A 21,004-nucleotide genomic window follows, 5' to 3' on the forward strand; every position below is an offset into this window, starting at 1 on the left:
ACCTCGAACTTCAATTGTCATTTGGCAAGGCTACACCCAGAGAAGTAAGGAACATGCTATGTTCATTGCTATGTTGATAGCGGGGCTTGCTTGCCGACCGATGAACTAGCGAGTGTTAACCTTCTCTCATGTTATTTGCCTTGTTGATAGTGGGGCTTGCTGAGCGACCAATAGTGGACTCGACTTGAATTTTTCTTTAATGACTTGGACTTGAACACTGGGGACTCGAGACTGGACTCGAGGTTTAGTGACTCGACTACAACACTGGATGAAGCATTCGGTCTCAAGAACCCTGTACCACCTGTTAAGCAAATGTTAAGCACAGTAAACCAAAGTGAATTGAACAATAAAGAAGGAGGACTACCTCTGAATTCTTCAGCATAACCTCAGACTATCAGCTAGGTACTTAAACCTTGGATACAGTTGGGCGTTCCAACAGGATAGTGACCCCAAATACATCAAAGTTGGTTGTGAAATTGATAAAGCAGCTTAAAACAAGTCCTCACTGCAACCCAAGTGAAAATGTGTTGTCTGTGCTTAAAAGTCAAGTTCTATCAGGAAACACACAAATTTAATTGATCTCTACTGATTCTGCCAAGAAGAGTGGTCAAATATCCAACCAGAATCTTGTTAATGGCTACCAAAAGCATTTGGTCAAGGTGAAACCTACTAAGGGACATTTAACCAGATATTTGGTGTGATATATATTTTTGGACCCTGTGTTGATTGATTTCAGAAAATCCAAAATAAATTAAAACTTGTGCACCATTTTTTTTGAAAATTAAATATATGTTGTACAATCGTTCTGCCCCAGAAAAAGAACAGTTCGAAGAAATCATTAAAAGCCCAATATTGTCATGTCACATTCATGCTCATGAGGAGTGTATGTAAACTTCTGACTGCAACCGTAGATGTTTCAGGTGGACAGGGATATACTTGGATCGAATGATGGACCACCATTTCGCACACACTACCGTTCAAAAGTTTGGGGTCACTTTGAAATGTCCTTATTTTTGAAAGAAAAGCACTGTTCTTTTCAATGAAGATCACTTTAAACTAATCAGAAATCCACTCTATCCATTGCTAATGTGGTAAATGACTATTCTAGCTGCAAATGTCTGGTTTTTGGTGCAATATCTCCATAGGTGTATAGAGGCCCATTTCCAGCAACTCTCACTCCAGTGTTCTAATGGTACAATGTGTTTGCTCATTGCCTCAGAAGGCTAATGGATGATTAGAAAACCCTTGTACAATCATGTTAGCACAGCTGAAAACAGTTTAGCTCTTTAGAGAAGCTATAAAACTGACCTTCCTTTGAGCAGATTGAGTTTCTGGAGCATCACATTTGTGGGGTCGATTAAATGCTCAAAATGGCCAGAAAAATGTCTTGACTATATTTTCTATTCATTTTACAACTTATGGTGGTAAATAAAAGTGTGACTTTTCATGGAAAACACAAAATTGTCTGGGTGACCCCAAACTTTTGAACGGTAGTGTGTGTATATATATATATATATATATATACACACACACTTTTCGAATGCACAGTATTCATCAAATATAGTATTTATCTGCTAACAAACCACCAACAGCACAGTGTTGCATTAAAAACCTGTGAAACACTGAGTTAGATGGTGCTTATTATATGTTCTATGTGATAGATGATGTAGTTATACTAAAAAAATGGAACATTAAATCAGCTGTCATATCTAGTGACATAATTTGATCACAGTATCAGTGTTACAGTATATCGTCACCTGAAAGCTAGACGGCCTTTCGATTTCATAAAATCAGTGAAATTTAGTTCCCTTTGAAATTTGGTCATTGTGATGTATGTTTATTTCTGTAATATCTTAGAAAACCCAGGCCATTCTGTGGCTGGGAAGTTATTTAATTTGAGCGGATTCCCGAGCAAATAACGTGCATGAAATCGCTCGCTTCGCGCAGTCAAGCAGACAGAAGAAGTCTGTGTGCACATGTGCACGTTTACCACCTTCTTCTTCTTTTGGGTTTTACAGCAGCTGGCATCCACAGTGTTGCATTACTGCCATCTACAGGTTTACCTTGACCGTGCACTGACAGTTCCATCATTCTGTCGCTAAACGAACAGCTGATCACACCGAGGTGCTCGCTGAGCGCCGATATTTATTAGTTTGGTCCTGCGTTTCCTTTCATTTGCAACATAACGTCTTTTCTTATCGCTTTCCGTTACTGTAGTTGGTCTTTCACGTTTCATTCGCACCCTCGCGTCCTCCATTTTTCTCTCCTGTTTCAAATTTGTGTCCCACGATGCCTTGTGCGAACAGGGAAAGCCCACCACTTGATGCATGACGTCGTATCTTGTATTGCGTCATGGTGAAGCAGGAAAAAATAGCGGAGAATTTAGGGCCACGTGGTGCTAAATTCATTAATTGTTCTATTAAAAAAAACTAAAAATTGGAAGTCTGTGATTTGAATTCAGTAGCTTTCGGTCCACGAAACAAAAATAATTGGGCGTCAGGGAGAATTCTTTTTATGACCTGCACTTGAAAAATCTGAAAGGCAGTCTACCTTTAACACGTCCTATCCTCTAATATAAACTCCATCAAGCAATATATTTTGTCAGAAATGGTTCATTTCAAGGATTTATTGTGTCTTTTTGTCTTGAGAGCACATGGAGTCCTTTATAGATTTACGCTATGCACATTTTTGCACAGTTGTATTGCATTAAATTGAGATAAGGGTTAGAAAGGGGCAGGAAAATGAATATCAGAGGTGAATGTCTGCCTGCCCCTTGCAGAGACCTGCCACATTTTTCTTCTTCAGGTAGTGTTTAAACATGCTGTCATCTGTTTGGAAATTATCTTTACACTTGAACACCCTTTTTTTCTCTTTCAAGGACTGAACCTTTGTTGAAAATTAGGTGTCACATTCCTGCTGATACAAATGATATTGGGAAGCCATGGAATAATGGTTAGAGAAGCAGCTTTGGGACCAAAAGGTTGCTGGTTCGATTCCCTGGAGCAGAAGGAATGGCTGAAGTGCCCTTGAGCAAGGCACCAAACCCCTAACTGCTCCCCAGTATGTTGTACGTTGCTCTGGATAAGAGTATCTGCTCAGTGCTATTAATGTAATGTAATATGGCACTGTTATGACATTATGATGTCAGAGAGACTCGTTAGGTCCGCCAAAGTTGTTGGAGGAGGTTATGTTTTTGCCTTGGTTTGTTTGTCTGTTCTCAATGTAACTCGAAAAGTAGTAGTTTGATGAAATTTGGTGTACAAGTTCACCAGGTTCAAGTGATTTTGATTTTTATGTTCAAGTCAACTTTATTGTCAATAATGCCATATGTGCAGGACATACAGAGAATTGAAATTGCGTTTCCCTCTTATCCGTGGTGCAAACAGTAATAAAAATGAAATATAAAATATAGGTACAAGATATAAATTGAACCACCTGCACATCAACGCCAGCAAGACAAAGGAGGTGGTGATCAATTTCAGAAGGATGGTTCCTCAAATTGCACCAGTGAACATCCAGGGTTTGGACATTGAGATTGTGGAGGAGTACAAATACCTGGGTGTTCACCTCAACAACAAACTGGACTGGACTAACAACACAGATGTCCTGTACAAGAAGGGCCAAAGTCGTCTCCACCTCTTGAGAAGACTGAGGTCTTTTGGTGTGTGCAGGGCACTGCTTAGGACTTTTTATGACTCCGTGGTAGCATCAACGATTTTCTATGCTGTGGTCTGCTAGGGCTGTGGAAGTTCAGAGAGGGACAGGAAGAAACTTAATAAACTGGTCAGAAGGGCTGGCTCAGTCTTGGACTGTCCTCTGGACTCCATTGAGGAGGTGGGTGAGAGGAGGATGTTAGCCAAGCTGACCTCAATCATGGATAACCCCTCTCACCCCCTACATGAGGCTGTGGGGGCTTTTAAGCAGCTCTTTTAGTAGTAGACTGCTACACCCATGGTGTAAGAAGGAGAGGTACCGCAGGTCATTCATACCTACTGCTGTCAGACTGTATAACACCCACAACTTGTAATGTAGAACCAATAACCTGTTTGTCGTTATATTTGCACTACTTCACCACTACTACCTCTGCCATCTTTCATCGATGCAATTATTATGTGCAATAATATAGGCCTTAAACTATTTTTATGCATACTTACATATATTATTTATGTATATATGTGTGTGTATATATACAGAGTCTACCTGTAGTGTGCAATTTTTCCGAGCCTCTCAATAAGGCAATTTTTCTATACTTTTTCACGGTAGATAATGCAAATAGCCCTCTGTATTTAATCCTTCGTTTGTCTAATTTTTATTTCAGTTTTATTTATCTGTTTGACATTTTCTTGCTACTGTAACACGTGAATTTCCCCCGATGTGGGATGAATAAAGTGAATCGAATCTAATCTAAAAAAAAAAACTGGGGGGGGTATTTACACACACAAGCTAAAGCTATCTAAGAAAAGACGGTGGCAATCCAGAAAGTGCAAATGTGTCAGTGTGAACAGAATTAATGGTATAAATTTAAATGTGACGAATGACGATATAAACAGAATGAACAACGTAAACGGGAACAGCAGTCTGACAGTATAGTAGGGCAATATAGCATGATATAAACAGAATTATCAGTATAAAAATAAATAAATATGGCAGTATGAGCAGACTTTTCAGTGTAAATATAAATATGGCAGATATGACAATATAAACAGTGTAGCAGTGAAGTCTATCAAAGATAAAAGATGTATAAAGTGTAAACAGTGTTGTAATTAACTAAAAAACCCCTAAATAAATAAATATGGCAGTATGAGCAAAATTTTCAGTGTAAGTATAAATATGGCAGATATCTAAAGTGTAAACAGTTTTTATATAGTGCAATTGAATTTCGTTACAGTTCGTTAAAGTGGCTGGTGAGATTTGGTTTGTGTATTAAGGGAAGGGGGTACTGGCCTGGGAGGGAGTTCAGCATCCTGACGGCTTGGTGGATGAAGCTGTCTCTCAGTCTGCTGGTTCTCACCTGGAGGCTTCTCATTCTCCTCCCAGAAGGCAGGAGGCTGAAGAAGTGGTGGTTGGGATGGGTGGAGTCGCTCGCAATGCTGAGTGCTCTGCGGGCCAGGTGTGTGTTGTAAATATCCTGAAGGGAGGGTAGGGGGACACCGATGATCTCAGCTGCTCTCACTATACGCTGCAGAGTCTTCCGGCAGGATGCAGTACAGCCGCCATACCACACAGTGATGCAGCTGGTCAGGATACTGTCGATGGTTCCGCGGTAGAAGGTCTGCATGATAGGGACTGGTGCTCTAGCTCTTTTCAGTCTGCGGAGGAAGTAGAGGCGCTGCTGAGCTTTCCTGGCCAGATTGCTATGTGGCTTGTAGCTTCATTAGGATTTATTATTTGAAGCTCACTGAAATATTCTGCCTGATATTTAGGTGATCGGTTGTTGTCACTATGATTGTCTGTCTGTCGCCATCCTCATAGCTGAGGGTCGGCAATCCAGGAAGCCATCAGCTTGCTGAATTGAATTGAGTGATTATTGCTGGGTTTCACGTGACGCCACATCTGCCTCATTATTTATTCAAAACTTTAGCTGGTGGTCAACGAAAGCTCAGTTGACAAAGCGTTTGTACGGAGAAGGTTCATTGCTTGCATGAAAAATGCCTTACGCTTGCATTGTTTTAGGTTGTTTCAGATCAATCAAACCGTGAAACTGATAAAAGTTTCTTCAGGGTTCCCCGTGAACTAATAAAAAAGGGTGAACGAACACAGGATTTCACAAAAAGACATCGAGAAAGGTGGCTTTTGAACCTCTGACTGAAATCAAAGGGAGCCGAGTCGAAGCCTGCTCGAGTTTGCAGTGATCACGTGGTGAAAGGCTTGTATCTTCCTCTCAGCTATGTCCTTAGTGTTTTCCAAGTACTTTTCTTGCTATGTGTTGTTATTTTACGGTACTTTTTTTTAGTCCTGAAGCGCTAAAATCCCCAGCTGTTTTGTTTGTTTGTTTGTTTACTCCTTATTCCTCACAAAGTCCATATGCATGAAGATCGCGACAAAATTCTTCCCCAGCCATACAGTTACAATGCACCGTGATCACTTCTCCGTCTTGTTTAACTAAGATCCAGGTCTTTAAAGGGGTTTCTGATGATCTTTGTGAATGATTTGCCTGAGAGATAAGAGCCAACACAAGTGAGAATCAAGCCAACTGTTGTTTGTTTACACTTCAACTTGCAGCGCTTCATTGTAAAAACGCAAATGAAAAGCTTAAAAAAAACCCCCATACTTACACGGGCAAAAACAATACAGGATTCATTCGGCAGCGACTTGATACCGAGGTCCTTTACCCGGCCACATACAAAAAAAGTTGTAAGCCTCCGTACTCTTCCACGCTTTCATCTGTTTTGCGGTGTAGAAGGACGTCTACAACACCAGATAGTTCGAGATGTCGGGGAACTCGACTGAAGGGTAGTTTTTGAGATCGTATGACAAATCCTTCTTTCCCAGACTGTAGGGGTCGATTCCATTGCACATAGCGATCTTCTGAATATATCTAAAGCCAGCAGTGGCTTCTAGATTACGAGCATACTCTAAGTTATCGCTAGTTGTTTGCACTACGGCAGCCGTTTAGACCACCAGCTATTTCACTTCCGGTAAAACCGCTAAGAAAAGTCATGTGACTGAAACCCAGCAATAGTGGCCCAGAGGGACCCAAACCTGCCTTTCTGGTGGCGTGTAATCTCTGGCCAATTTAGAGTAACCAATTGAACTAATCTGTGTGTCTTTGGACTGTGGGAGGAAACCCACACAGGCATGAGGAGAACATGCAAACTCTACACAGAAAGGCCCCAGTTGGTCGCTGGGCTTGAACCCAGAACCTCCTTGCTGTGAGTCAACAGTTCTAACCACTGCACCACTGTGCTGCCCACTATGATCATGACACCACACATATATTCTTACTGTGAGTTTAATGAGTGATAGATGCGTTAGGCCATGGCCTAAAGGTTAGAGAAACAGCCTTGGGCCCAAAGGGTTGCTGGTTTGATTCCCTGTACCGGTAGGAAAAATCCAAGGCTTGAGCAAGACACTTAACCCCCAACTGCTCTCCAGGTGCTGGGTATGTATGTGTGCGCGCTCCTTTTTTTGTTTGTTTTTTTGTCTGACCTTTTCCTCCGTTTCAATCATGATATTGTTGATCTGCCTTCTAATCTCACAGAACTTTCTATGTTCACTCTACAGGTGGAAATATAGGTGGAATGGTAAGGCAATAAAAATGTTTGTTTCTTTATTTATTTATAATCTTCCCTACATTAAAAATGTAGCTCAAAGTATAATAAATAAGCCCCCCAAATAATCACTTAAAACATAAGCATATAATTATTAATAAGAAGGAGAAAAGTCAAGTGAAAATAATAAAAAAAGCCAAATAATGCGAAGGAATTATTTTAAAAATTATGATTAAATTCTTATGTAGCATTTACATTTTTTTTTTAACCTGTGCAGAGGTTATGTGCTTTGTGGTATGCAAATGATTAATTAGCTATTTTTTCCCCCTAGTTTTGTGCACTGTACCCAAACATGGTGGAGGCATTAGTGCTCCTGGACTCCTATGGATTTCTCCCAGTAGATGTGGTACAAACACAAAACACTAGATAAACAAATGAAACAAGTAATTTGTTTTTAATTTAATTCAGTAGTCCATATTAACGTTATGCTCTCTGTTTGTTAATCTTAATTAAAACAACTTTTGTTATACATTTAATAATGAAAACTAGCGATATCATAAACTGCTGTTTCGACGTCACTGATCTCATCATCAGAGTAAAATAAGCAGTGTTCAAGTGATTTAAGAGTCAGTTCAAGTTTTTATGAAGTCCCAAGAGAGTGCAAGTAAAAACCTTAGCACATATGGAATCATCCATCCATTATCTGTAGCCGCTTATCCTGTACAGGGTCGCAGGCAAGCTGGAGCCTATCCCAGCTGACTACGGGCGAGAGGCGGGGTACACCCTGGACAAGTCGCCAGGTCATTGCAGGGATGACACATGGAGACAAACAACCATTCACACTCACATTCACACCTACGGTCAATTTAGAGTCACCAATTAGCCTAACCTGCATATCTTTGGACTGTGGGGGAAACCGGAGCACCCGGAGGAAACCCACGCAGACACAGGGAGAACATGCAAACTCCACACAGAAAGGCCCCCGTCGGCCACTGGGCTTGAACCCAGGACCTTCTTGTTGTGAGGTGACAGTGCTAACCACTACACCACCGTGTTGCCCATACAGAATCAGATTGGATGTTAAATTTTACCTACTTGCTTACTTGGATGAGCAACATCTCATAAAACAAACAGTCCAGCTTCCCAGTAAAAGATTTTTACTTGATGCACTCTCTTGGGAATTTATAAAAACTTGAACTGACTCTTAAACACTGTTTATTTTACTCTGATGATGATGTCCGTGACGTCGAAAGTCCATTTATGATATTGCTAGTTTTTATTATTAAATGCCTTCTGTTTGGTTTAATCAATTAATTAGAGCCACAAATTTTTATTTTTGGTAATTTTGCGTACTTAATTCTTGGTCATTTTTTTGGCTATGTTTTTCCCCCAGAAAAGAATGAGCAGGATCATGAAAAGAGGGATTGAGGAAATGATGGAGTATGAAAAAAAAAAACCTGACAGAAAAGAAAGGATCTACACTTATGAGGCGGCCAAAGAGAGGTAAAGTATCCTAGAGAAGAATCTCTTCTTTAGGTAAAAAGATGACCTTCATGGTCTTCCCTGTCTCATGGCTCTGCTTCTTTCTCTAGACTGAAGGCAGCGAATCAGTTTCTCTCAGACAAGTCAGTAGAGATTCTTCTAGAACGAGGAGTCCAGGAAGTGGATGGAGGTTAGAACTTCATGATTTGACTTCCAGGGAACAAATATTGGTAATTGGTGCCAAGATTATGCAGATAATGGGTTTATGAGTAAGCCTAGCTTGCACAGTCTTGCTGTAGACAAAGATACAGAGGTGTGAGTGAAAACACAGATGGTATTTTAACACGATGCCACAAATTACTATAAAATTCTTCTTTCTCATATCCAATATGTTGTTGCTTCTCAATATTCTCTGTATTAGAGTGAAACATGAGATGTTCCTCTTTGTTATTAGTTCCTGTTCATTATATAGTGCCCTTGGGTGTGTAAATCAGAGGAAAAAAAACTATTATTAGTCATAACACAATATTGGGATGGATGGAGCAAAATGGAGATGTATTTCATTTAATCTACTCTGTTTTTACGTGATTTTCTTTTGAAGGGGTGGTGTTCACCAGAGACATCAGAATAAACCTGGTGAGTCACTATTTTTATTTTTAGTAACATTCTTCTGACTTGGATGCTGAAAACAACAGGCTCGCTGTACCACTATGAAGCAAGAGCATTGTAACAAATCAGAGAGCAGACACACAGATTTGTAATTTTCATGCAAATGTATTAAAATATAGAAAAACCTAGAATGCCAAAATAATAAACAAATCAATATGGCTCATTGAGAATTTAAACTATATTTATTGTTGGAAATAAAATGAAATAAAAATACCAGAGAGGAAGAGAGAGATGTTTTGTTTGAAAATTTAACAAAAAATTTGGTTTATTTCAGACCAACATTCAGCGGCATACGTTGGAGCAGTGTCTACAGATGCAGTCTGAGATAAACACTAAAGTGCTAGTGCTGTTGTGAGTCACAAACCTTAACCCTGTAAACTGCACTTTACACACTACTTTACTTGACTTCACTGTATTTTAGCTCCATCTTGTTTAACAGCAGCTTCAAATTGTTGCAGTGTTATTAATGCATTTTTAAAAATACTTTTAAGCAGCTTGGGTGGCAGCAACTCGGGTATTAGTGGTGGCATAAATGGGAATGAATCCTCACTGAAGAACCAAAATTACTGAGGCTGGAGCGGGACCTGATCCAGCTCCTTGTATAAGCCGAACCACTAACCCCTAACCCATGAGATGCTATACAACACAGAGCAATAAAGCATGTCACCACTCCCTGGACATCTGGTTCTACAGTGAGGGGTACTTCATAAATGGGGCTCTGGAGGAATCAAAAGTGAAAAATTCAAACAATTGATTTGGAAAAAGATGATAATATTAAAAAAAAAAAGACTAATGAACAACAACCTCCAGAATTTTATTTACTCTTCTTCAACATTCTTTAGATTATGGATTCGACTAATCGACTAATACGCTCACTTGTGACCGATAGAGAGATATCGACTAGTCAGGTGGGAAAATAAAACCAGAACGTCAAGGACATCGTAGCTCATCTGGCCTGCCATCAAAACAATCATGACTATCAAAACAGAACTGAAATGTGACGATGTGAGAGAGGACCAACCTCCACGACAAATTATTTACAACAAGGACTACATTTTATTCCCCAAGGGAAGATCTATCCAAAACATTGATCAGAACTGAGTTTGCATGATAAATGAGAGAGGAGATACAATTCTAGTCAGAAGGAAATTTGTTAAGTTGACCTAATTACTAATTTGTTTGCAAAAATTGACAATACAATGACCAAGTTTTGTGCAGAAGGTTTAGTTCTTTTCAAGCAAAACAATCGGAACTGAAATCCATTGAGAACTGAGGGAGGAGACACAATTGAACTGAAAATAAACAAAGTTGTTAACAAATTGTTTACAACAAGAAAGTCAGCAAACAAACCACCAAGTTTTGTTCCCCGAGGGAAGATCTACCCAAAACATTGATCAGAACTGGAATCGGATGAGGAATCAGAGAGGAGATATAATTCTAATGAGAAGTCTCAAAACTCGTGAAGATTAGAGTAGATTAGATAAAACTTTATTGATCCGTTTGGGAGGGTTCCCTCAGGGAAATTAAGATTCCAGCAGCATCATTACAGATAAACAGAGAAAAGAAATAGAGAAAACTTCTAGATAAATTAAAATAAATTAAGTATTTACATATACAAATATAAAAGAATAAGATATGGGGAAGAGAGGAAGGGGGGAAAGGCGGGGAGAAGTGGGGTTAGGGTAAGTGTGTGTGTGTGTGGGGGGGGAGCAGGAAATATATTGCACTTTATATTGCACATTATATTGCACATTGTCCAGTATTGCTTATTGTTAGGCTAGGCTACTGCTCCTTCCCGTCCTCTGTCCTCCTGTTACCCCTCCTCCCCCCCAGAGAGGAGTTGTACAGTCTGATGGCGTGAGGGACAAAGGAGTTTTTGAGTCTGTTCATCCTGCACTTGGGAAGGAGCATTCTGTCACTGAACAGGCTCCTCTGGCTGCTGATGACGGTGTGCAGAGGGTGACTGGCATCGTCCATGATGTTCAATAGTTTGTCCATAGACCTCTTCTCTGCCACCGTCACCAGAGAGTCCAGCTTCATGCCGGCCCGCCTGATCAGTTTGTCCTTCTTGGATGTGCTGCCCCCCCCCAGCACACCACAGTGTAAAACAGGACACTGGCGACCACAGACTGATAGAACATCCACAGGAATTTCCTGCAGACATTAAAGGACCACAGCCTCCTAAGGAAGTATAGCCTGCTCTGTCCCTTCCTGTATAAGTGATTGGTGTTGCAAGTCCAGTCCAGCTTGCTGTCCAGCCACAGCCCGAGGTACTTGTAGGAATCCACAGCCTCCACCTTGACTCCCTCAATCAGAACTGGTCGTGACTTTGGTCTGGACCTCCCAAAGTCAATGACCAGCTCCTTGGTCTTCGAGGTGTTGAGCTACAGATGGTTCCTGTTACACCACACAGCAAAGTCCCTCACCAGGCTCGTATACTCCTCCTCTCTGTCGTCAGTGATACACCCAACAATGGCTGTGTCATCGGCAAACTTCTGAATATGACACAGCTCCGAGTTGTAGCAGAAGTCCGCGGTGTACAGGGTGAAGAGAAGAGGGGCCAGCACCGTGCCTTGGGGTGCTCCGGTGCTGCTAATTACAGTGTCAGACATGATGCCCTTCAGCCTGATGTACTGCGGCCTGTCAGTGAGGTAGCTGGAGATCCAGGTGACCAGGCAGGGGTCCACTCGCATCCTGTTCAGTTTGTCCTGAAGCAATAGGGGCTGGATGGTGTTGAAGGCACTCAAGAAGTCCAAGAAGAGGATCCTCACTGTGCCATTTCCCTTATCCAGATGCGAGTGGGCTCGGTGTAGCAGGTAGAGGATGGCGTCTTTCACACTGACACCTGCCCGGTATGCAAACTGCAGACAGTCCTGGGCATGTTGTACCTGGGGTCTGAGGAGGCTGAGGAAGAGCCGCTCCAACGTCTTCATCAGATGTGAAGTGAGTGCCACCGGTTGGAAGTCGTTCAGCTCGCTGGGCCGATTCTTTTTGGGAACTGGAACAATACATGATGTCTTCCAGAGGGTTGGCACTCTCCCCAGCTGCAGGCTGAGGTTGAAGAATCCTCTCACATGCAGCGGCTGCGTCTGCCCTCGGAGGGACATAAACACAGATGGTGATCACGTGACTGAACTCCCTTGGCAGATAATATGGCCGCAGGCTAATGGCTAGCAGCTCCAAGTCCGGGCAACATAAAACTGTCTTTACGGAGATATGTCCCGGGTTACACCAGCGGTTGTTAACATAAATGATGAGTCCCCCACCTTTGCTTTTCCTGCATGTATTAGTGTCTCTGTCGGCTCTCACAGCAGTGAATCCCCGCAGGTCCACGTTAGCATCCAGTACAAGGTGTGTTAGCCATGTCTCCATAAGGATAAATAAGCTGCTCTCCCGGTAAATCCGCTGGTTGTTCAGTGCGGATAGCTCGTCGACTTTATTCGGCAGCGAGTTCACATTCCCCATGATAACGGAGGGAATGGATAGTTTGTAGCGCCGCTGGTTGTCCGCTAGCCTAGCCTTTAGCTTAGCTCCGGCTTTGCAGCCCCTGGGTTTCCTCCTCAGCTCCGCCGGGATGGGGTGTCGTATCCCGGCTCGTCCCATTGTTTTCAGGGCCAGCAGTTCCTCTCTCGAATAAGTGAGAAAACTGGCTCCTGGTTGCGTGTTAAAGTTAAAGGTCTCCTTGCATCGTTTTTTCATTAATTGTGCGGTGGTCTCTAGTATGAATGAATGCCCTGTGAGCCGGTTTTGGTGGAAAAAAAAATGCTGTGGTTCTCCTGTTTCAGGCTGTTCTAGTTTGGTGGAGGAGTGGGTGGCGGGAGAATGACAGGATTTCAGCTGTTACTCATTAACATTCATGACATGTAAACGTGTTACCTCTGATTGGCTAACAGCACTGTGACACTACCTCCAATGGGTCAGAACAAGCGGATGTGGGTGTCTTTGTAAAAACTGTTTTGATTGGCTATTATGGTCTTGACATTGATGTTTTGACCAATAACAATGTAGATAACACGAATTTTACATCACATTCAACGAGATTTAAACGAGACTAAAGATGGTGACTCTCATCCCTGCCTAGCTTTTGTCCATGTCATGCATGCTAACATGGAGAATATGAACACGCTATTTTGTAACAAAAACCTTCAAACAAAAAGTTCATGTTTTACTTACAGCTTGTGAGCTGGTGGTCGATCGTCTTGACTACAGATCCAGGTATTTAAAAACAACCTCGAAGCAAAATCACTACTGAAGGCACCGAAGTTTGAAAAGTCACTGTGGTTGAAATGATCAGAACACCGTACTAACGTTACATTATACTTCGCTGGTGGTGTTCCAAAGATAAATTCCAACCATTGCTTCTTCACCTCTTCTATCTTGCAACGTTGCTCCTCTTAGGTTTCGTTTCTGTCAGCGGCTCCAGCCCGACTTTGGACGCTCGTAACTCGGGCAGGGGAGGTCCCAGCTTCCCCAAACTTGGCAGCCAGCGACCTCTGCCCTCTCCCCAACGAACCAGCGCTGCCAGGGCAGGCTAGCCCCGTGTCTCGGGACGTAATTTGCCCCGAGGCGAGCCGCGGCGCTCCGCTTAGGTTTCGCTTCTGTCGGTGACTCCAGCCCGACTTTGAACGCTCGTGACTCGCGCAGGGGAGGTCCCAGCCTCCCCAAACATTCAACGTTGATGTGTTACTGCCACAAATAACACAGGCACGAACTTGTTAAGACATGTTTTCAACTTGCTGTTAGGTCCTCTTCGTTAAATTACACAGGCACGAACTTGTCCAGACATGTTTTCAGCTTGCTGTTAGGTCCTCTTCGTGAGCTACTGACAAGATGGGCCCTGCTATCTGTCCTCGCGCTTAAATCCGAACTTTCTTCCCGTGGGCGGTCGCAAGCCAAGGTGGGCGAGGCCATGAATACTAGTTTTCGAAGTGAGATCACTTCGTATAGCTTTTTCTGATCCGCTCGTTTTTCCGACTATTTTCCTTCATAAGCTATTACAGGGAATGGGAGTAGAATTACATTTTCACATGCAGCATGCATATGCAACTCGGAGTGAACTATGGTATTTCAAAAAGAGCCAGTGTGGCAGTTCTTGGGTATGGGCGGAGCACAGAAGACGGCAGGACAGAGCTCAGGTTGATAAACCGTTTTATTGTCACACTTTTCAGTAGTAACTTGGCTTGAAAACATAGACAGCCACACACACAACAGGCATCTGGTTCGGGGAAGCTCCTCTGCTCTCTGCTCTCCCTCTTTAAATAGGGCGCGGTCACTGGGAAGACACACACAAACACAGGTTAATTGATGTCAGGTGTAGTGATTCTGCCACTTACCTTCCCTGACTCCACCCTCCTGTCACAGACCGGCGCTTGACCACGCCCCTGCTGCCACATACTGCCCGACTCAGGCCGGGCGGCTGTCCGGCCTGCAGCCGACTCCCCCCCCCCCCCCCCTTGACGGGAGAGAAAGTCCGCCACAACCATCTGCACCCCCGGCCTGTGGACCACCTTGAAATTAAAGGGTTGGAGTGCCAGATACCAACGGGTGATCCATGCGTTGGCATCCTTCATGCGGTGGAGCCACTGGAGGGGCGCGTGGTCCGAACAGAGGGTGAAAGGGTGTCCCAGCAGGTAGTACCGGAGGGCGAGGACCGCCCACTTGATGGCCAGACACTCTTTCTTTCTCTATGGTGCTGTAGCGCCCCTCACGCACCGACAGCTTCCTGCTGATGTACAGGACGGGGCGGTCCTCCCCCTCCACCTCCTGGCACAAAACCGCCCCCAGCCCTCTGTCCGACGCATCGGTCTGCAACATAAAGGGGAGAGAAAAGTCAGGGGAGTGTAAAAGTGGCCCCCCACACAGTGCAGCCTTTACCTCAGAAAAAGCCCGCTGGCATTGCTCCGTCCACTGGACCGGATCTGGTGCCCCCTTTTTAGTGAGATCAGTCAGCTGGCTGGTGACGTCCAAATAATTAGGTATAAACCTACAATAATAGCCAGCCAGCCCCAGGAACTGTCTCACCCCCTTTTTGGTCTTGGGCCTCGGGCAGGCCGCAATTGCTGCGGTCTTGTTAATTTGGGGACGCACCTGCCCGTTGCCCAAGTGGAAGCCCAGATACCGTACTTCCACCCGCCCAATTGTACACTTCTTCGGGTTGGCTGTGAGGCCCGCTTGCCTCAGCGACCTAAGGACGGCCCTTAGATGTTCGAGGTGCCTCGGCCAGTCATTACTATAGACAATGATGTCGTCAAGATAGGCGGCCGCATAGGTGGCGTGGGGGCGGAGGACCCTGTCCATCAGCCGCTGAAACGTAGCGGGTGCCCCAAACAGCCCAAACGGAAGTGTGACGAATTGGTGTAAACCAAACGGTGTGGAAAAGGCCGTTTTTTCTCGGGATAGTGGAGTCAAGGGGATCTGCCAATATCCCTTCGTCAAATCCAGTGTCGAATAAAAGCGAGCAGTGCCGAGTCGATCGAGCAACTCATCAATACAAGGCATTGGGTACGCGTCGAATTTAGACACCGCGTTGACTTTTCTATAGTCCACACAGAACCGGACCGACCTGTCGGCCTTGGGTACCAGGACCACCGGGCTGCTCCAGTCACTGTGGGATTCCTCGACGATGCCCATTTCGAGCATGGTCTCAAGTTCTTCCCGAACCACCTTTTTTTGTGTGTTCGGGTAGCCTGTAAGGGCGGCTACGCACTACCACCCCCGGGGGCGTCTCTATGTGGTGCTCTATGAGGTTAGTGCGACCGGGCAGGGGCGAGAACACATCCAAAAACTCGGTCTGCAACTGGGCGACCTCCGTGAGTTGGGTCGGGGAGAGGTGGTCTCCACAGGGGACCGGAGAGGTACGTGATGCCAGTGCCCCTTTTTGAACCTCCGATCCCAGCTCCGCCTCCTCCAGAACCACCGACACCAACGCCACGGGGACCTCCTCATTCCAGAGTTTAAGCAGATTGAGGTGTTAAATCTGTAGCGCCCCGCCCTGTCCGTTCGCCTCACCACGTAGTCGACGTCCCCGACTCGCCGTGTGACCTCAAAGGGTCCTTGCCACTTGACGATCAATTTGGAGCTCGATGTGGGCAACAGTACGAGTACCTTATCTCCCGGTGTGAACTCCCTAAGGCGCGTACCCTTGTTGTACAGGCGGGCTTGCCGTTCTTGGGCCTGCCGCAAATTCTCTTGGGTTAGGTGGGTGAGCATGTGGAGTTTTGCGTGCAGGTCCATAACGTATTGAATATCGTTCTTACTTTGTGAAGGTCCCTCCTCCCAATTTTCCCGCAGCACGTCTAGAATGCCGCGCGGCTTACGCCCATATAATAATTCGAACGGGGAGAACCCCGTGGAGGCTTGGGGGACCTCTCGCACTGAAAACAACAAGGGCTCGAGCCACTTATCCCAATTACGTGCGTCCTCACATACGAATTTTTTAATGATGTTCTTGAGGGTGCGATTGAACCGTTCCACTAAACCGTCCGTTTGTGGGTGATACACGCTGGTGCGGATCGGCTTAATCCCCAATAACCCATACAGTTCGCGCAGTGTCCGTGAGATAAATGTGGTGCCTTGATCAGTCAGAATCTCTTTCAGAATTCCAACTCGGGAGATAACGCGGAAGAGCGCCTCCGCAATACTGCGTGCTGAGATATTGCGCAGAGGCACTGCTTCCGGGTATCGCGTTGCATAGTCCACCAGAACTAATATAAAGCGGTACCCTCGTGCTGACCGATCTAATGGCCCAACGAGATCCATCCCAATCCTTTCGAACAGGGTCTCGATTAATGGTAGAGGGCGCAAAGGCGCTTTTGGAATGGCTGCTGGATTTACTAACTGGCATTCACGGCACGCCGTACACCACCTACGAACATCGCCGTGAATCCCCGGCCAATAGAATTGGGCCATTATTCGGGCTAGCGTCTTATCCTGCCCTAAGTGTCCAGCCATGGGATTAAAGTGAGCCGCCTGGAATACTAATTCCCGGCAGCTCTTTGGAATTAAAAGTTGCGTGACTCGCTCTTTAGTTTGAGTGTCCTGCGTCATTCGGTATAACCTATCCTTCATAATCGCGAAGTAGGGGAAGGACGGGGTGGTGTTCGGCGGGAGCGTTTGACCATTGATTACTCTCACTTGGTCAAACGCATGCCGCAGAGTCTCGTCTCGCGACTGCTCTAATGGGAAATCTGCAAGGGATTCCCCAATGGAGAGAGGAGGGGCCGGCGGCTCCTCACTCTGCCGCGGAGCTGACGTAGACGGCTCTGCAACAGCTGCTCCCGCCAAAGCGACACCGGGACCTCCCCCTGTTAAATGGCAGGACCCACTCTTTACTAAGTGTGTCATCAAATCCCGAAATCCCGGCCAATCAGTCCCCAAAATCAAAGAGTGGGTAAGGCGAGGATTAACCGCCGTCTTCACTATAACTTTTTCCCCTCGGAAACAAATGTGGACTGACACCAAAGGGTAGCTGTGAACGTCCCCGTGCACACACAACACCTTCACCCCCTGTGCTCCCCCCAATGCCTTGTTTTGCACCAGGCTTTGGTGAATTGAGGTCTGATTACAACCAGAATCCACCAACGCCTGATATGTATCCCCTTGAATACTCACCGGTATGCTATATGCTCCGGCCCGATCGAGGGCGGCTTCTGGCGCGTTGGGGATCTGAACCACCCCGCCCACCTCCATTGCCGTGCACTGCTGTTGGAGGTGGCCCGGTTCCCCGCAGCGCCAGCAAACCAGCCCGAGCTTCCTCTCTGCACTGGTGTTCGGGGGCTCACTCACCTGAGGGGGGGGAGAGACAGACACAGAAGGGAAAAACGGGAGGGCACCGCGGGTGCGGCGGGCCGGCTGGGGCTGCCGGCCCCCGCCTCCACGGTGGGGGAATGGGGCGAGGACGGGACACAGGAGGAGGGGGAGAGAGAGAGAAGAGAAGAGGCTGTCTGCTGTCCTGCCGCCGGAACAGCTGCCAAATGGTCCTCCGACAGCTCGATGGCCTGATCCAGCGACGCCGGGCAGTGGCACTGGACCCACTCCGCGGTTCCTGTGGGCAAGCGCGCGATGAACTGCTCCAGCACCACCTGATCGACGATCTCCTCGGCGTCGCGGTTGTTGGCCCTCAGCCACCGCCAGCAGGCGTCCCGGAGTTGCTGGCCAAACGTGAACGGCCGGTCGACTTCCTCCAAGCGCAGAGCACGGAAGCGCTGGCGCTGCTGTTCGGGGGTGCGCCCCACACGCTGGAGGATGGCCTGGCGAAGGTCCGCGTAGGCCAGCCCGCGGTCGGCGGGGAGCTGTAGCGCGGCCAGCTGCACCTCTCCCGTCTGCAGTGGGAGGAGGCGCGCTGCGCGCTGATGCATTGGCCACCCCGAGGTCTCCGCGACTTGCTCAAAGAGCGTGATGAAAGCCTCGGGGTCATCCTGTGGGCCCATCTTTGTCAGGGTGAGGGGGGACGGGCCCGTGGTGGAAGCGTCGGTTGTCCCCGCTGACGCGAGGAGGTGCCAGTATGCCTGTCGGTCCTCTTGCTGGGCCAACACCAGGGCCTCGAAGCGCTGCTCCTGCTCCTTACGGAGCGTGACTCGCGCCTGGTGCTGGCTTTGCTGGGCCGTGGCGAGGGCGTGGACCAGGTCAGCGAACGGGGAAGACTCCATGGGGCGGTTCGGCGTTGGTGCTCCGGTCCCGGGTTTCAGCACCACTGTGGCAGTTCTTGGGTATAGGCGGAGCACAGAAGACGGCAGGACAGAGCTCAGGTTGATAAACCGTTTTATTGTCACACTTTTCAGTAGTAACTTGGCTCGAAAACACAGACAGCCACACACACAACAGGCATCTGGTTCGGGGAAGCTCCTCTGCTCTCTGCTCTCCCTCTTTAAATAGGGCGCAGTCACTGGGAAGACACACACAAACGCAGGTTAATTGGCGTCAGGTGTAGTGATTCTGCCACTTACCTTCCCTGACTCCGCCCTCCTGTCACAGACCGGCGCTTGACCACACTCCCGCTGCCACAGCCAGTATTAAACGTTTTTGGTGGAAGGGCACCTTTAAATATATCCATGTTATATAGTAAAACATACTATGTCTTCGTAAGAAGAGCAAAAAAGTAAAAAAAAAAAAAAAAAGAGGTTTAAAGAGCTAAAAACTACAGAGCTACTGGAGAGGCAGCCGTCTCACACAGCACCCAGGTGGACCTAATTAGCAGTTCGTTAGCACAAAAAAAGACAATACGCTGACCAAGTGTTGTGCAGAAGGACTAGTTCTTTCAAACGAAACAATCAGAATTGAAATCCATTGAGAATAGAGGGAGGAGATAGGATTTAACTGAAAATAAACAAATCAACAAGCAAACGACCAAGTTTTGTTCCTCAAGAGCAAATCAATCAGAACTGCTATTGGATAAGAAATGAGAGAGGAGATACAAGTCTAGTGAGAAGCCTGAAAAATCCGTTCATTTGGCCTAATTACTAATTCGTTAGCAAAAAATTTGACAAGAAACAAGTTTTGTGTGGATTGATGAGTTCTTTCAAACAAAACAATCGGAACGGAAATCCATGGAGAATTGGTGGAGGAGATATGATTTAACTGAATTGTGGACGATGGCCGGACTATGGACACCATGCCATGGCAATAGCTCATCAGCGTTACTGCCAGATGAGCTAACAAAGCAAAGCAGACAGTGGTGAAGAAAGCACTTGGCTGCAGTTGAGGACAGAAGTTTATGTATACTCATCATAGACATGAATATCCTGGCAATATTGGGCTTTCAATTATTTCTTTGAACTGTTTTTTTTTTCCTGGGGAGGGACAGAATGACTGAACAACAAAAGTGTTCACTAGTCACTCGCGATTTCACTAGTCATGTGCTTTTTTTTCTTTGCTGTTTTTTTCTTTTCAATTACTGGTAAAAATCAGGAGTTGTGCAACCCCTCATATCCAGCTTGAAGCCTGAAACCACTAACAGGAAAACATTGGGTTGACTGAACTAATCTAAGCATTGTCACGAGTTCTTGATCTTTAAAATGTGATGCATTTTGCATATTTTTGATGCCTGGATTGATTTTCAGGGCGAGTCAGGGTTTACAGAAGACTGTACCCCAACCTGAAGAGTTAGCTACTCCCTTACTAAAGGGCTGGACAAGAGAAAAAGTGAGTGCCTACATCACGCATCATGTCACTCATGCATTCCACTCATATAATATAATATATATATATGAGTGGATATATAATATAATATATATAATATATTATAATATATAATATAATATATATTCTATCCACATCCACTGGATATGAGCAATCGTGCACTCTGATTGGCTACTCTACTACTAGGATATCAGCTCATATCCTGTGAGGCAAGAAAAACAAAATGGTGGAGCGTGTTGCTGAACCAACCGAGGACGAAATAAAAACTCTATTAAAAAAAAAGAAAAGAAATTATCAAGTATTTTTAAAAGAAACCAAAATGGCTAAAAGAATATAGATTTTTGTTTCCCCCACCTCCCTCCTTATCGCCTGTTCCACACTCCAGCCCAGTTGATGGCAGTAACGCACCTTTAAGTTGGTTTGCCAATCACCAAAAAAAAAACCTAAAGAAGAAGCCGACCCCCCATAAATAAATAAAATAATTAATAAAATTAAATAAAATGCAA

The 21,004-nt window shown here is 45.4% G+C and overlaps 1 protein-coding gene across 3 annotated transcripts in view; it reads left to right on the plus strand.

Annotated features, from left to right (window-relative positions):
• serhl (serine hydrolase like) overlaps positions 1-21,004 on the plus strand; it is a 37,892-nt gene that overhangs the window by 13,537 nt on the left and 3,351 nt on the right. For all 3 annotated transcript variants that reach the window (XM_060898898.1, XM_060898899.1, XM_060898897.1), the window contains 7 exons: positions 7,225-7,244; positions 7,543-7,617; positions 8,605-8,714; positions 8,804-8,883; positions 9,295-9,329; positions 9,637-9,713; positions 20,420-20,501. In XM_060898898.1, coding sequence (XP_060754881.1) covers positions 7,225-7,244; positions 7,543-7,617; positions 8,605-8,714; positions 8,804-8,883; positions 9,295-9,329; positions 9,637-9,713; positions 20,420-20,501 — 479 coding nt within the window. The remainder of the gene's footprint in view (positions 1-7,224; positions 7,245-7,542; positions 7,618-8,604; positions 8,715-8,803; positions 8,884-9,294; positions 9,330-9,636; positions 9,714-20,419; positions 20,502-21,004) is intronic.

The sequence above is a fragment of the Neoarius graeffei genome, chromosome 18, assembly GCF_027579695.1.
Source record: "Neoarius graeffei isolate fNeoGra1 chromosome 18, fNeoGra1.pri, whole genome shotgun sequence".
NCBI lineage: Eukaryota > Metazoa > Chordata > Actinopteri > Siluriformes > Ariidae > Neoarius > Neoarius graeffei.